Here is a 13,064-nt window from a genome sequence, read left to right as displayed (position 1 = left end):
TTTGGACAATGGCACAGGGCTCTGAAGTTTAACATCCACCTGTTTAAACTGGTTTCATCATCCCATCATCGTGGGGTGTGTGGGGGGGTGTTGGTGCCCAGGTTCTATTAATGCCCCTGAATGTGACAGTGGAACACAAAGCTGCCTTTCTGCTTGGGTGTGTTAACAGAGGCAGGGATCTGCAGTCCTAACCCTGGGATGAGCTGTCTCTGTTCCTCCTGCACCCAGGTGCACCACCCAGCAGTGCTGCCTGTCCCCTCACATCCCTGTCCCTGTGCCTTGTGGCCATCACATTTACGGCCCATGTTTGGCATGGCTCCAATCTCATTCCTTCTGCCTTGCTTTGCCCGCCACACACCAGTTCACACCAGTCTGCACCAGTCCCCCTCCGTGTCCTTCTGTCCCCACCCTGTTTGCTGAGAGCCTCCTGCACAGCATCAGCCCAGCCTTGCTGGAAGCCAGCACTGGGGAAAAACAGCCAGGTGCTGCTGGCATGGGAGTGTCCATGGGCTCAGAACTGCCCGGGAGGGGCACTGAGGGAGGCTCTGTGGCCCCAGTGTCACCTGGGCTGAGCCTTTGCCTGGGGAGGGCTGGGCAGATGGGAGGGGCCCCCCCACCAGAGGGTCAGGAATGAACTGACAGGAAGTGCTGGAACTTTGATACCCTCCTGGTGTGATCCCAAGTTCAACCCCACGCAGCTGAGCAGGGTGAGGGGTGTCCCTGCCTGGCACAGGGCTGCAGGGCCCCAGCACGGGACAGTGACACAGCGAGGGGTGGCTGCTGCATTGCACCAAGGTGCACCTTCCCTGCATGGTGGAAAGAAAAGGACACAAAGAGAGCTTCATCATGCCCAGCTTTCCTGTCCTGTCAACACAGCCCTGGAGACGGACATGCCCTGGAAGCTGGGCAGCCCAAGGGAGCTGTCTGGAAAATGGCACACCCCCAACGCTTCCGGAAGGGAAAGATGCTGCCCAGAGCTCAGAGAATCTCCCAGGACCTGGGAGATTTCTTCCCCACAGAGAGCCCTGAGGGCAGCACTGGCCTGAGAATTTGCTGTCACTGCTGGAAACATTGGGCGTGATGGACACTGCAGGCTAGCAAGCCTCTCCCTTGGGGACACTTCCATGGCACCAAGGGAATGGCTCCCCAGCATGTGGGAAGGCTGGCCCTTGCAGTGTGTTGACCACAAGCACTGCAGTCCCTGCCCGCAGAGCTGCTCCCAGCCTGCCCAAGATACAGGGCTGCTCCACCCCAGGTCTTGCACTTGGCTCAGGAATTCCCAGATCCCCTCAGACTGGTACCTCCCCATCCCGGGGACTCCCTTGCAGATGTAACTGGATGGAGCAGACCATTTAAAAAGCCACAAATCAGGCTTTTTTTCAGAGCATTTACAAGTCCCATTCACACTGCTGAAAACACTGGGCCTCTTGTGCCCCTGCAGCCACCACCAGATTTCATCTGGTTGTGTAACTGGAGTTCCCATCTCTGCTCTTCTCCAGCTTCCTCAGCAGGACAAGGAGGGCTGCAGACATCTGCTCTAGAGAGCAGGCAATTACATGCTAGTTAAACCAATCTATGCACTTGAAGGCAGGCAAAGCCCCAGTTCCTATTAAAAACAAGTTTGCAGGCATATTCATTAACTATGCCCAGATTGTAATCTTGGTTGCTCTTGCCTGACTCAGTGGTTTAACCACCATGTTAACTGTTCCCCAAATATTTGCATATTGGATACCTTGCCTCCAGCAGTGCAGTGAGTTGGGAGAACTTCCATCTTCTCCTGAACTGCAGGAGAAGAATTTGATTTTTAACAGAAAACTGTGGCCAGCTCCATGGAAAATGCAGGAGTTTCTCATTTTACAGTCAGCTGTCTGTGAGTGATGAGCAGTCTGTGTGCTGGGTAAAACATCTACACAAGCACCTTGGTTAATAGAAACAAACTTGTGGGAACGGTAAAGCCACAAAAGATTATTTTATGTAGGGACCTAAGCCCAACAGCAGGGATGCAAGCTGAATGTGAGCACACATTCCCCAACAGCAGCTTGATGTGCTGCTGACAAGGAAGTTTGCAACCTGAACACTTGGCCATCCTATTGAAGGTATATTCAGACTGGTGAAGAGGAAAAAAGCCTTCATTCCACTGCTCAGCAGGCATGGCCTTGGAGTTAGAATTTTCATTGCAAGAGTGAGATAAAACTCAATTAAATTCACCCTGCCTGTCTGTATATACACAACTGCTGTCTTTAGAAAACTGTGTTGAAATAAATGTAAAACATTGCTCCTACATGTCTTTAACATTAGAACTTCAAATGCAAATTCCCAGGCTGGTCTTGAAGGATTTCTAAGGTATTTTCTCCCATAAAGAGGTGGCCCAAGCACCTTTTGGCATTTGGGGAAATGCCATGACAGACACTCACAGATTGGGAGGCACAGAATTTAACCCCTGAGCCTTGGGAGTGCACATGAACTCCCACTGCTGCTGCTTGCTTCAGGATATCCCAGACACCAGCACTTCGCAAAAAAAAAAAATGGACCCAAACAAACCCAAACTAAACCCACTCTGATGATTCTTTATTGCTTTCACAATCTTGTATTTTCAACAGTTACCCCAGAACTTGTGAAAGAAACATGGGAGCTCTTGATTAAAAGCCATCTTCTGGAATGGAGTAAATGCATGCGTGAAGCCAAAGACATGTTCACTGACTGTTTCCATCTGAACATTTCCACTTGGACAGTGGTCAGGAGAATTGTGGGAAACCAAACAGTGTTCCTGGATGGCAGCAGTGACATGGATGGCACGAGAGAGCTCCTGCTGCTCTCCCCTGAAAACCAAGCCTAGACACCCTGTCTGTGCTGGGCTTTGCCAGCTGCACCTCTGAGCTGGAGACACAGAGGGACCAAAGCTGTTAACATGCTGCCCGTCTGACACTTGCCCAGGGAGATTTCAGCATTCCCTGGGCTTCTTTCACCTCCCTCCACTCCAGCTTCGTGTTTGGAACCTCATCCTCAGGCTCAGGATCCTCCCGGACAGCCCCCTCGGGCAGGGCCACCACGATGGGCAGAGGGCCCTGCTCCTCCCGGAACTCCACCACGTAGAGGCTCTTCTGGTTTGCCAGCTGCTGGTGAGTCTCCTGGGAGCAGGGCAGGGAAAAGACAATCAAAACAATGATGCACACTGTGGCTTTACTTCAGGCCAAAATCTACATGGTGTATGGGGTAGGGACTAAAACACCCCAAAAAGCATTTTCCTAATAAACAGTTCAAGCACTGTGCCAATGAAATGATTTGTCAGGCTCATCTTCATGGGCAAAAACTCATACAGCCAGACCTCAGATATACTAATCAGCACTACGATGTCATCCCAGAGGAACTTGTTTCTGGAAAGACATAGCCTGCTCATAAACATGCCTGTTGGCATGTTGGTGCCGTGCAGGAACACTTTTATGTCTTTATGTGGATATAAATTCTGCTTTGACAACAGACAAGTGCCTGCTACTGCCCTGCCAGGTGGTATTAGCTAATATAAAGATATGAATGTAACATTATTTTCAACTACATCTCTTCCTTGCCTACAAGGTGTTTTGATAACACTCAGATTTTACAGAATAGATGTTTACAGCTGACAGGAAATTTTTCCCATTCAGAGCAGTCAAGAAAACATATCAAGTGCATAACTCTCAAAGCAATGATTTATACAGCAGGCTCTTCTGTTCTTTCTGTGGAAGGTGCTCAGAGAAAATGCACAGAAAACATAATGCCAGACTTCCTCAAGTCTGATTGCCCTCAGGTATTGCAAAGCTGTGAGATCTGTGACTCTCATCAGGCAAAGAGGATCACAACTCCCTCACCTCCTGAGGCTGAACTGATAAAGCTGGCCAGGACAGGGTGACAGATTTGACAGCTACAGCTCTGCAGGGCTGTATTGGGAATGGAAGCAGCTAAATCTTGGCAGTCACCAAAACTGCAAACAAATGAGAAAACCAGGAATTTCCAGAGAGCTGACTCATCCTGAGGCTGGTGTTCAAAGGAAGCAGGATGAAATGCTGCATGTTGGAGCTTTTCCATCAACTGCAGGCAGCTGGCTCAGACAGAGACATCTCCACTGTGAGCACTCAGAGGTGGAGGAAACACCACCACCTCCCTGACTGACCTCAGAGATCTCAATTACAGCAGCAACAGAAGCAGCTGGGGCTTCAGTCCTTGGACAATGAGAACTTAGAACACAAACAAGCAGCAGCAACTGAAGCCAGCCCACAATTCCCTCTGCCCAGGATTTTTCAGTGGTCACCAAAACCACACCAAAGGAAAGCCCAGGAATTCAGATATCCCCTGCAGACACCTGGCTGTGGAAGAGGCAGAGTTACACACAGCTGTTCCTGACTGGACAGCTCCATAAAACCACTGAGGAATTATCCCCTTGCTGATTGTGTTTGCTCTTTGTAAGATTAGTTCATTTTAAGCCTGGAATATAAACTGTTTGCCTACAAACTACTACAACATCCACCCCTTCTGTCCCCACACCTAATGGACACTGGGAGTGCACCCACCTGTAGGGTCAAGCCTCTAAAGAGAGCTCTGGTGATGTTAATCAAGTTTTTGGATCCAGTGACCTTGGCATACATGTCCTTAATGCCAATTAGCCTGCAGATGGTGATAATGGCTCGGTGGCAATGGAGACCATACCCTGGGGAAAAAAACCCCATAAATCAGCATTGTGTGGTCATTTGTAAGCCCACAACTTACTCAGAAGAGAGCACTGAGATGTCTTCTTTGCTATTTTTTGTTACCCAGCAGGTTAGAACACATTAGATGTTAAAAATGGCTCCAGGAGCTGTGCAGAGGCATCACTTCCCTTTTCCTGGCCCAGCAACTGGAATGAATTACACTTGTCATAATTTTAGTGGCACAGAGTGAAGGAGAGAAAAACATATTTTAAAATCCACAAACACAACAAAAGTTTGTGTGTCATCTGCATCCATCTCCATCACAGAGATGGAGATTGTATCAGCTCCAATGTGTAACTGTAGTACATTGGCATTAATTGCAAATGGTTTCTTAAGACTTGCCAGGTTTTAATGGAGGAGTTATTTTTTTGAGGAGTCTAATTTTGCTCCAGTGAGGTTTGTTTCACGTGGCTTAGCTCTGGTGATCTTTAAAAACTGCAGGACAGTCTTGCTGCTGCCAAGTAAAGGAGACAAAAAAAAAAAATACATCCTGGGGGCCAAATGGCTGGAAAGCAGCAGAAAAGGGCCAGAATGTTTATTCTAGTGAGGTTATCTGATTGGAGACCTTGTCAGTTAGGAAACTGAGGGGGAAATGGGAAAACAGAAACAAAATATACAGAGACACAGATCTGAAAAAAACCCCAAGAGACACGGAAAAGAAAGAAACACCCCCACTAACTGGTGAGCTATCAGGAAACTACAGGTGCCACTTGTAGGAAGATGAAACTGACTTCACAACCAGCATGGTTGTAAAGAATCGGAGACCTGGACTGGGAGGCGTGTGAGAATTTATAGCTCTGCACAAACCCAGCAGGGGCTGGAGCAGGACCAGGGTCCACAGCTGGGTAATTCAGAACTGATGGAACTACACTTAGGAAGAGTGAGAGAGCTCCCACCAGTGTAAAAGGGACAAATCCCAATTTGCAAGAGCAAAGCCATGTCAGCAACAGTAGGCATTTCTAAAGAAAAATGACTGATCATTTTCAACACTTAGAACATGGCAGACTAGACACTACAGAGGTTTAACTTCATCAAATAAATACCAGCCAGTAATTATTAAAAATTCAACATTTCCAGGCACCTTTAATTACCTTTGTTCTGCTTCTTCATGCGGATTTTTGTCCTTTTAAATTTCACAGAAATGTCGTGGTAAACTGGAGAGAGGGAAAAAAAGGCATTACAGGTCAATTCCTCCTTCTAGAAAAGCTTTAGCTAGTACCTTTCTTTTTCTGAACTGTGAAGCTGATTTTACTCCCTCCTGACTTCTTTAAAGAAGATGAATCTAGGTACATTTCTAGAATAGATTATGAGTGTTGAAATATCTGTGAATACCATGTTACTATTGAAAAATAGGTAGATGTGCCTCCAATGAGCCTCATTTAGTTCTGAACGAGCTCACAGGATATAATTTAACTCATATTTCTTAATAATTCGGCTTTTAACCTGAGATTTCCCCATAGGCATCAGCATTCTTGGATTTTCCATACAGAGTACTAACAAAAAACTACCGGGAAACATCAGACTGACCCTCCAGCCCAGCTTCTCCCTGGCTGCTGGGTCAGCATACATGGATTGAGTCAACAGGGAATCCTCTCCTCTGACACAGAAGGGGGAAAAACACAGGAGTTCACTGTAAAGAAAACTGCCCTGACAGTATTTGACTCCCTTAACTCAAACTGTGCCAGGAAAGACCTAATCTTGCTATTAAGAGCCTGAAATACTATGAAGTATCCAAATTTTAAGCACAGAACCATGGAATTGTTTGGGTTGGAAGGGACCTTTTTAAGGCCAGCTGGTCCAACCCCTCCAAAATGAGCAGGGACATCTTCAACTAGACCAGGTTGGCCAGAATTGTAATACAATGCATCAGATCAGACAAATTTTATTAAACTTTTTTTTATGCTTTGCAAGTAGTTGCAACCAGTTCTTGCTGGTATATTCAGTGCTTCCACTGAAAGAAAAATACTTACTTGTGTGGTTCTGATACATCTCTATAAAGTGTAAGGAGCTTATTGCTTTATTCTTTGCCTAGGGAATAAGAGCAGAGAACATTTTTCTCCTTGAATTTTTCTGCTAAGCATCTGCAATTGATCATTATTCAGTTAATTAGATATAAAAAAAGAAAGGAAAAAACAACTCAGGAAAACAGATTTGCCACATCTAAACTCCATGGAAATGAAAATGTTTAGTCTGGAGAAGAGGAAGCTCAAGGGAGAGCTTTACTTTACTGCTCCCTATGGACACCTGAAAGGAGATTTTAGTGAGGTGGGGGTTGGTCTCTTTTCCCAAATATCAAGTGGTAGGATGAGAGGAAATTGCCTCAAACCATGCCAGTGGAGGTTTAGATGGGAAAAATTTCTCCCCTGAAAGGGTTATCAAGCACTGGAACAGGTGCCAGTGAAGTGGCTCAGTCACCATGGCTGGCGGTGTCTGAAAGATGTGCAGGCAGGGCACTGAGGGACACGGGCTGCTGGTGCTTGGCAGTGTTGGATCACCAGCTGGGCTGGACTATCCTAAAGGGCTTTTCTAACCTAAATAGTTCTATGATTATCTGTATCAAGACAGACAAAGCAAACACATGGGCTCACTTCTTTGCAAGGACTACAAATTACACTGATTATCAGAAAAAACCCCGTAAGCGTAGGTACGAATTGTCATTGTCATCAAGCAAAAAATATTCAGTGCACATACTTTCCTTAAAGCATTCATCCTGTCACCTGCCTTCCCTACTGCAAAACCTGCAAGACAAAGAGAGGCATTTTATTGCTGAGAAACAGATAATGCAGATGATCTTCAGAAAGAAAAGGGGAAAAAAACAGAGAAATTCACAGCCACGTTTAGCATTTAAATTTCCACTCCACTGCACAGATCACACCCAGAAAGTGGTTCAGCAAAAATCACAGAGACAAACAGTTCAGGAGTTATGAACAGCCAACATCTGGATGCCAACTGCTTGTTGTCAAAGGAAAAAAAAAGGCTTAAGTTGTTTTTGTGTGTTTGACCAAACTTTGTTTCAAACAAGTGAATAGTGGTGACTGCTTCAGACAAAAAAAATAGTTCACTCTGTTTAAAAATAAAGGAGGAAATGAAGAAAAAAAGCCTGGGACATCTTCAGGTCAATCATTTAGGACATATGGATTACAGTGAGAACATGTTTCATGAAGAAACTTTCCAAAGAAGAGGTAGGAAGAGGTTGTTTTCAGAGTAACACATCTTTCTGCAAGAGAACCACACCTTCCTCTCTGTACAAATTCTCCTCCACACCAAAGTGCAAGCAAAATTCAGCTGGAGGAACACACAAGGCCTTGAATCTTTCACATAAGCCAAGTTCTGCAAAACTCTGGTTGACCATGAATGCAGCTGTCTTATTCAAGCTCCCACAAAATATCCCATCATCAATCAGATGTTACCTTGCACATGCAATAAATGCACATACCTGCAGCCCCTTTACCATTTCCAACAACCACTAAGGCACGTATTGATTTTTTTCTGCCTTCCTTTGCCTTCATACAAAACACATTTCTCACCTGAAGGAAAAAAACAACACAAAGCTTCTTGTTATTGCACAGTCCAAACGGTTTGGGTTTTGTTAGTTTTTCTTCCTTTTTCTTTTTTTTTTTAAGAGAGTCAAATTTGCCAAAAAAGGTATTAGAGGTCTGTAGTATACACTTAAAATATCTATACTGTCTTTGTCAATGGGTATCATCTGCAGTGGGACACTGGCTTCAAGGCATTAAATACATAAAGGTTGTTAAAAATCCCCACTCAGAGAAAAAGTTACCTCAGTGCACTTCCATGGAAGTAACCCCTCTGCTGTGTTCAGCTGCACAACAGATAATGCTCTAATGCTGCCAGCTCTGTGTGTGATTTCAAGCATGATGAAAAAGCATGGGGAAAAAACTGGAAAGTGATACTAATATTGAAGTGCCCTCCTCATATTTTAACATATTTTAGTATCACTCCCAGGAATTGCTCACGGTCTGTTGTTGCTTTACATGAATTAAAATTTAGGATTGAAATCTACTTGCACACTGCAGAAGGCAGTCTTGTTACAGGGATGACAGCTGCTGAAAAGAGGATCTCATTTAAGAGAGGGGAAGAAGAAGGAAATGGCCTGAAGCTGTGTCACGGGAGGTTGAGGTTGGATATCAGGAAAAGGTTTTTCACCCAGAAGGTGGCTGGGCACTGGAATGGGCTCCCCAGGGCAGTGGTCACAGCACCAAGCCTGGCAGAGCTCAAGCAGTGTTTGGACAATGCTCTCAGGAACAGGGTGTGACCCTTGGGGTGCCCTGTGCATGGCCAGGCATTGGACTTGATGATCCTCGTGGGCCCTTTCCAGCTCAGAATATTATGATATTATAATATAATAATATTATGTATGATTCCATGATTCTATAAGCAAGTCACTGCTCTACAGTCCCCACCTTATATGGTCTAATATATCCTGATGTGGACAAGAGACAGGTGTACAGGTGGGAGGGAGAGCATGTTCTGGGAAAAGGGAGAATAACTTGACCTGAAGAATGCAGAATGTGGTAAAAAGTCACTAAAATGATGAGATAAAGGGAAGAGACTGGTTACATGTCAGCCCAAACCAGCTTCGGACTGCTGGGCTTTAGAAATACTTCAGATTGTGTCCTTTGGTGACCTTGGCTCATTTTGATGTGAAAACCACACCCCTGAAGCAGAGGCTACCTGACTCTGAGTGGAGACCCCTAACACTGAACATGAATTTAGAATGTGCTGTACCCTTAAATCCAGGTGAGAGACAGCTAAGCAAGGAGCAGCTCAGCCAAGCAGTGATGTAGATTCATTATGTAGAACTGCAAATAATCAAACTATAAATATGCTTGTATTTTTGGCTTTCAGTATGCTAGCTTTACCCACAGCACCCCTTTTGGAGCAGAACTATAAATAAATCAAATAGCCTGACTCTGTGTGGATTGGCTTCTTGCACACTGAGTGAGAGAACCTGATTTTGGGACAACAATCTGAGATCCATCTGCTCTAGTTCCCTTGTCTATGTTTATATATTGAGCTATATGTTATTTAAACATAGACATATAGTTTATATGCTGCATGAAATATATATTAAGTATAAAATGAAATATATATTAAGTATAAAAAGATAATATATAGCATATATAAAAGTCCTTTTCCCTACATGTAATTCTTCAGTAAGCTACTCTGGCTGTAGCGTTATGCATCTGAAAGTAGATTATTAGAAAATACTTGGTCATGGTTTAAACATTCTTACTAAAATTCACCATAAGAAATCCAAAAAACCAACAAAAAAAATACAGCCCCCAAACCCAACACCCCCTCCCCAAATTCCAGTGCCTTCACTAGGTACAGATTATGGTTAGGGTTTGAAAAATTTCACCTTGCTTTCATTAAAACAAAGATGCTGTTTAATTCAAGGTGCACACACATTCTAGAGAGCACTTTGAAGAAGTATCAGCCTTGCCAATTGCTTATTCCAAGTTATTTTTCTTTCTTCAAACTCATTGCTTACAAGAACAAGCGAAAAAGCCACGGCCCATAAGATGAAAGTGCCTGTGGAAACGGGCTATTTACAGAAAATGCAAAATGATAATGGAAGAAAAGAGAGTGAAGCAGAGTCATCTCTCCAGGAGCATCAAGAGAATACTATTTTTGCTTTGCACATACTTTTATCTTCTGTTGCCAATCTCAGCAGGTACCTGTACGAAAATAGAGTCAGCACGTCAAAAATAAAGGATGTGATGTTTGTAGAAACCTCCTCGTGGATTATTCCACTCCCTTTCCAGAATGTGGCATTAAGGACACATGCAAGGAGCTTCTCCAGAAGCCTTCCTCAAACTGCACTGGTTGGTTCTTTCTGAGCAGCTCTGTAGGAAAATGTGTTCAGCCCCCATCACAGTCAAGGCTATTGCATCTCCTGAAATGCTGTGAGGGCCTTTCAAGCTTGTTAATGTACCCAGGCAGTCACAGCTGCAGAATACCATCCTTAGATCCTCCATAACACAGCCCCATGCCTCCTTAGATCCAAGGAAGCAGTACTCTTCTGGAGTGTGCTCAGCAATGCTTCCCTCCCACCCTGGGAAACAGAGCAGGATGCTCAAATCCATCATCCAACTGCACTGGAATTAACTAACACAAAAGGAACAATGTGCCATTCTTAAGACAGCCCAGTCTCTGAAAAGTGACTGAAACCAAGACACAACTACCCCTAGGTATCAGATTGCCACTCAAGTTAGATTGAAAGCCAATTTTTAAATTTTGAAGGCAGATGCAACACATGCTCAACCTAAATCACAGTGTACCTCAAATTAACCATCTCCTTGCTTCCATCGTCCAGTGGTGATACTGCAAACTCAGCTTGCTTTCTAGAACTGAGGGAAGAGTTCTGAGCACCTCAAAACCAAAATGAAACCACCTCAAACATTTCTTAAGAGGAGAAATGACAATGTGGAAGTAAGTCACTTGGTTAGAAAAAGGGTCAAAATCCAACACTTCCTTGGAGGTTTTGTTTTTGTAAAAGCAGAATGAATGACTGGCCAACTGGATTGCTCTTGGAAATCCCTCCTTTCTAGAAATCCTATTCTAGTCATGATTTCTGGGAACCTGCCACCTCTAGGCCACACTCTTGACACTGCTACTCTTTTGCTGCTGTTATGCAGAGAAGAGTGTCTGCACAGGCTGATCTCCTCATGCTGTAAGGACCTCTGGTCCCAGTACTTCTCCGAGGTACAAGAGGAAACAAGATAAAATGAGAGCAGGCTGCAGTGCTGGAAGAAAATCACTTCCATGCAAGTGAGCCTAGAGAGGCTCAGGGGCACAGCTAAAAGGTTTGGGAATCCAGTTACCTGGAAGAACTGAGTAATAAACTTGTAAACAAACCCCAAGCCCGCGTTAGCTACATCATGTCCCTGTCAGCCTTCTGTGCACCAAGGGCAGAGCAGATTTGTACCACAACTGCAGAACATCTCCCAGCTGCAACATTTACACTGAAATAGTCCTTAACCTTGCACCCTCAAAGGAGGAGATGCTCTCCCCATCCATGTACCCTTACAGAAGGATGGGAATGCAATCCCACACTGAGCCCTGCAAGTCCACACAAACAGAAATGAACAGCGCTCACACGAACACAAGCAGCACTAATAACCGCGCCCTGTTCCTCCCTCTCCTCTCTCATACTACAGCTCCCACCTGAGTACAGATCCTTTGGATTGACCCCCCAATAGTGTATCTCAAAGTCACTCTGTATCTGAAATGGCTTTGTTTCCTTTTCAAAGGATGATGGGTAATTATGCCCAATTAAAAATCACTTAAAAGCTTCTGGATGTTCCAAATGCCAGTTATTTCTTCCATACAGGCTGACAGGTAAGAGATAAAAATCATTAACTATTCATTAAATGGAACCAGTTGAAGGTAGCATTCCTATACTCTACTTTTAGGGCAGGCCAAAATCTTTGAGAACTCCAAGAGTATCAGAAACAGTGCACAGCTCTGACCTCTCATTTTTTCCTTTGAGAGGTGACTTCAGGTGCCATCTTAAAAACTATCCGAAATTTTCATTGTCAGTCTAAAGACACCGTCAGTATCATCCAGGGAACAGAAAACTTCCCTGTAGTTCTAAAAGCAAAATCTAGAGCCTACAAATACCCTTAAAGTACTTTTGAGGCAACATCTCATTAGAAGTAAATTGTTACTCAGAGAGTATCCTTTATACCACATAATTTTTCAGTCAAGGCTGTCGAACGATGAATCTCAGACACTGTCATTTCATGCAGCATTTCTTTTTCACAAGCCTTTTTTATTGCACCCTTTGCAGAAACAATAGCTAGGAAACAATTTCCAAGGACTTATAAAAAGAAACGAAGGGTTTAGGCTGTGCATTAAAGAATATTCTTTTTGTCACAAGTAGCAAGTCTACCAAGATGAGTCAAGAAGAAGAGGCTGGGAGCAGCTTCCTCATGTCAAAGTGAGAGCAACAGGGCAAACAAGATGTCCAGGAAGGAATAAAAGCCATTATGCAGCCACTGCCACCCAGAGCTTTCTGTCCCCTGCAGCCACCATCCTTTTATATTGTGTTTCTGGCAGTTCTTCAGAGTCCCCTAACTCATGGCAGTGGCACAGACACTTCCAAGCTGGATGACATAAATGACAGAGGTGTTTCCCAGTACCACACCTGCACCACGACAGAGGAGGAAGGATGAACACTCTGTTGGTTCAGCACCTATTTTCCTCACAGGTGTGAGAGTTACACGTTATGAACTAGAGAACTTTTGAGTTAGAAACCTCATTAATTAAATGATGAACTAGTGAATTTCTGTGCTAGATTAGTACAAAAGGACTGAG

At 44.4% G+C, this 13,064-nt stretch overlaps 1 protein-coding gene across 3 annotated transcripts in view; it reads right to left on the bottom strand.

Moving 5' to 3' along the window:
- Positions 1-2,547: 2,547 nt before the first annotated feature.
- The window catches only part of MRPS5 (mitochondrial ribosomal protein S5), a 28,430-nt gene continuing 17,913 nt past the window's right edge, over positions 2,548-13,064 (bottom strand). For 2 of the 3 annotated variants that reach the window (XM_048298729.1, XM_048298730.1), the window contains exons 6-11: positions 8,158-8,248; positions 7,413-7,459; positions 6,692-6,749; positions 5,813-5,875; positions 4,545-4,681; positions 2,548-3,128 (exon numbers count right to left, since the gene is read on the bottom strand). In XM_048298729.1, the coding sequence (XP_048154686.1) occupies positions 2,904-3,128; positions 4,545-4,681; positions 5,813-5,875; positions 6,692-6,749; positions 7,413-7,459; positions 8,158-8,248 (621 nt within the window). In that variant the 3' untranslated portion in view covers positions 2,548-2,903. The remainder of the gene's footprint in view (positions 3,129-4,544; positions 4,682-5,812; positions 5,876-6,691; positions 6,750-7,412; positions 7,460-8,157; positions 8,249-13,064) is intronic. The other variant, XM_048298731.1, reaches the window with a different exon arrangement.

This window comes from Corvus hawaiiensis, chromosome 3 (genome assembly GCF_020740725.1).
Source record: "Corvus hawaiiensis isolate bCorHaw1 chromosome 3, bCorHaw1.pri.cur, whole genome shotgun sequence".
Taxonomy (NCBI): domain Eukaryota; kingdom Metazoa; phylum Chordata; class Aves; order Passeriformes; family Corvidae; genus Corvus; species Corvus hawaiiensis.
The sequence above is the reverse complement of the archived record's forward strand: the minus strand, read 5'-3'. Positions and strand labels throughout refer to the sequence as shown.